The following is a 1,687-nucleotide window of genomic DNA, read 5'->3' on the forward strand; positions in this document are numbered from 1 at the left end:
CCAGACTATAGACTATTCTATAGTCCAGACTATAGACTATTCTATAGTCCAGACTATAGAATATTCTATAGTCCAGACTATAGACTATTCTATAGTCCAGACTATAGAATATTCTATAATCCACACTATAGCCTATTAGAATCTGGATATCGACATTTTCACACTCTTGCCTATAGAAAATGGTTTCCACTAAATTTACCTTTAAACTTTTGTGCTGAACGATAAAGATGGCTGTGTAATTGCAGGCCCTTAAAAATATCCATGCCAGGTATGTCGGGGTATTGAGGTTTTTTGAAATGACCATTACAAACAAAAATTCGATCATAATGTTGTTTATTTAAAGTATTTGTCTTGTGATTTAAAACAAGAACCTAAATTTATAAATCAAATTATAAAAAAATGACTTACAATTCCAAAAAACCTAGTATACTTGCCTCCCATTCCTGATTGGAACGTGGCCTAACACGTATCACTTCATGTTGCAATTTAATATGATGTCTTAGTTTAAAATGATCAGCATAAAGATTTAGATATTCCAAAACATTGGCAGAAGTAATAAATGATAAGTCAAACTTTTGGGGATAAGGGAAGTCTGAATAACCCATAACCTCTTTGGGTATATTGGTTCTTTAATGAAAAAAAAAAACTAAAATTAAATAAATTTACTACAATTAAAATGTGTATTCAGTTTTACCTTAAACCCTCATACATGCTACTGTGCACCTCTTCATCATATTGTTTGGTGACATCATCAGTGTCTCTATAAACCCAAGTGCCACCCACTTGTTCCTCCCTTTCATAGCACACCACTTCCATATGATGTTCCAAAGAATGTTTTACCGCCGACAAGCCAGCCGTACCCGCTCCTATAACACATACGCGTAGTTTTTTATTCATTTTATGTATAAATTTTTATTTATTTAAAAAAAGTTTATATAATTTGATTTTAACCGTTTGAACGACTGAGAGTTCGTTCATTCACAAGTCTGAAATGTTAATGCTCTATCATTCAAAAGATGTTTGCATGATCTTTATGCAGTTCTAGTCACCAGTGGACTTTACAACTACTACATACAGTTTAATATTGTATGGGTTAGACGTGTTGTTATTAAATATTATTATTATGTACCCTACACCCTTGTCATTAAATAGTTGTAGTTATTTATCACTTTTTAATAATGAACATGTTGTTTTTCTTCAATCTATAGAAATACTACCAAAACGTGCCCTCTTTAGACTCTGGTCTATATAAATAAATAAATCTTTTGTAATCTTTTCTATAGAAAATTATTTTTTTTTGGACTACGGACTTTAGATTAGTCTGTAATCTAGACTAAAGATCGCTCTATAGTCCAGACTATTATACCAGTATTTAGGTTAGTCCACAGTCTGAACTATAGATTTGTCCATGGTCTGGACTAAAGATAGATTAGTCTATAGCCTGGACTATGGATTAGTCTATAGTCTGTACTAAAGATTAGTCTACAGGTTAGGCTATAGTCTGGACTACAGATTAATCTATAGTTTGGACTATAGATTAGTATATAGTCTGAACTATAGATTAGTCTATAGATTGGATTATAGATTAGTCTATAGTTTGGACTATAGATTAGTCTATAGTTTGGACTATAGATTAGTCTATAGTCTGGACTATAGATTAGTCTATAGTCTGGACTATAGATTAGTC

At 31.7% G+C, this 1,687-nt stretch overlaps 2 protein-coding genes across 3 annotated transcripts in view; both read right to left on the reverse strand.

Annotated features, from left to right (window-relative positions):
* LOC111675886 (LIM domain kinase 1) overlaps positions 1-1,687 on the reverse strand; it is a 37,651-nt gene that overhangs the window by 16,936 nt on the left and 19,028 nt on the right. The gene's annotated exons all lie outside the window — the stretch shown is intronic.
* LOC111675932 (flavin-containing monooxygenase FMO GS-OX3-like) lies at positions 126-1,292 on the reverse strand. The gene is made up of 3 exons (XM_023436812.2): positions 695-1,292; positions 435-627; positions 126-371 (listed from the first exon to the last, which is right to left on the reverse strand). Exons 1-3 carry the CDS (start codon positions 895-897, stop codon positions 171-173), a joined length of 597 nt encoding a protein of 198 aa, XP_023292580.2. The 5' UTR covers positions 898-1,292; the 3' UTR covers positions 126-170.

The sequence above is a fragment of the Lucilia cuprina genome, chromosome 6 (genome assembly GCF_022045245.1).
Source record: "Lucilia cuprina isolate Lc7/37 chromosome 6, ASM2204524v1, whole genome shotgun sequence".
Classification (NCBI taxonomy): domain Eukaryota; kingdom Metazoa; phylum Arthropoda; class Insecta; order Diptera; family Calliphoridae; genus Lucilia; species Lucilia cuprina.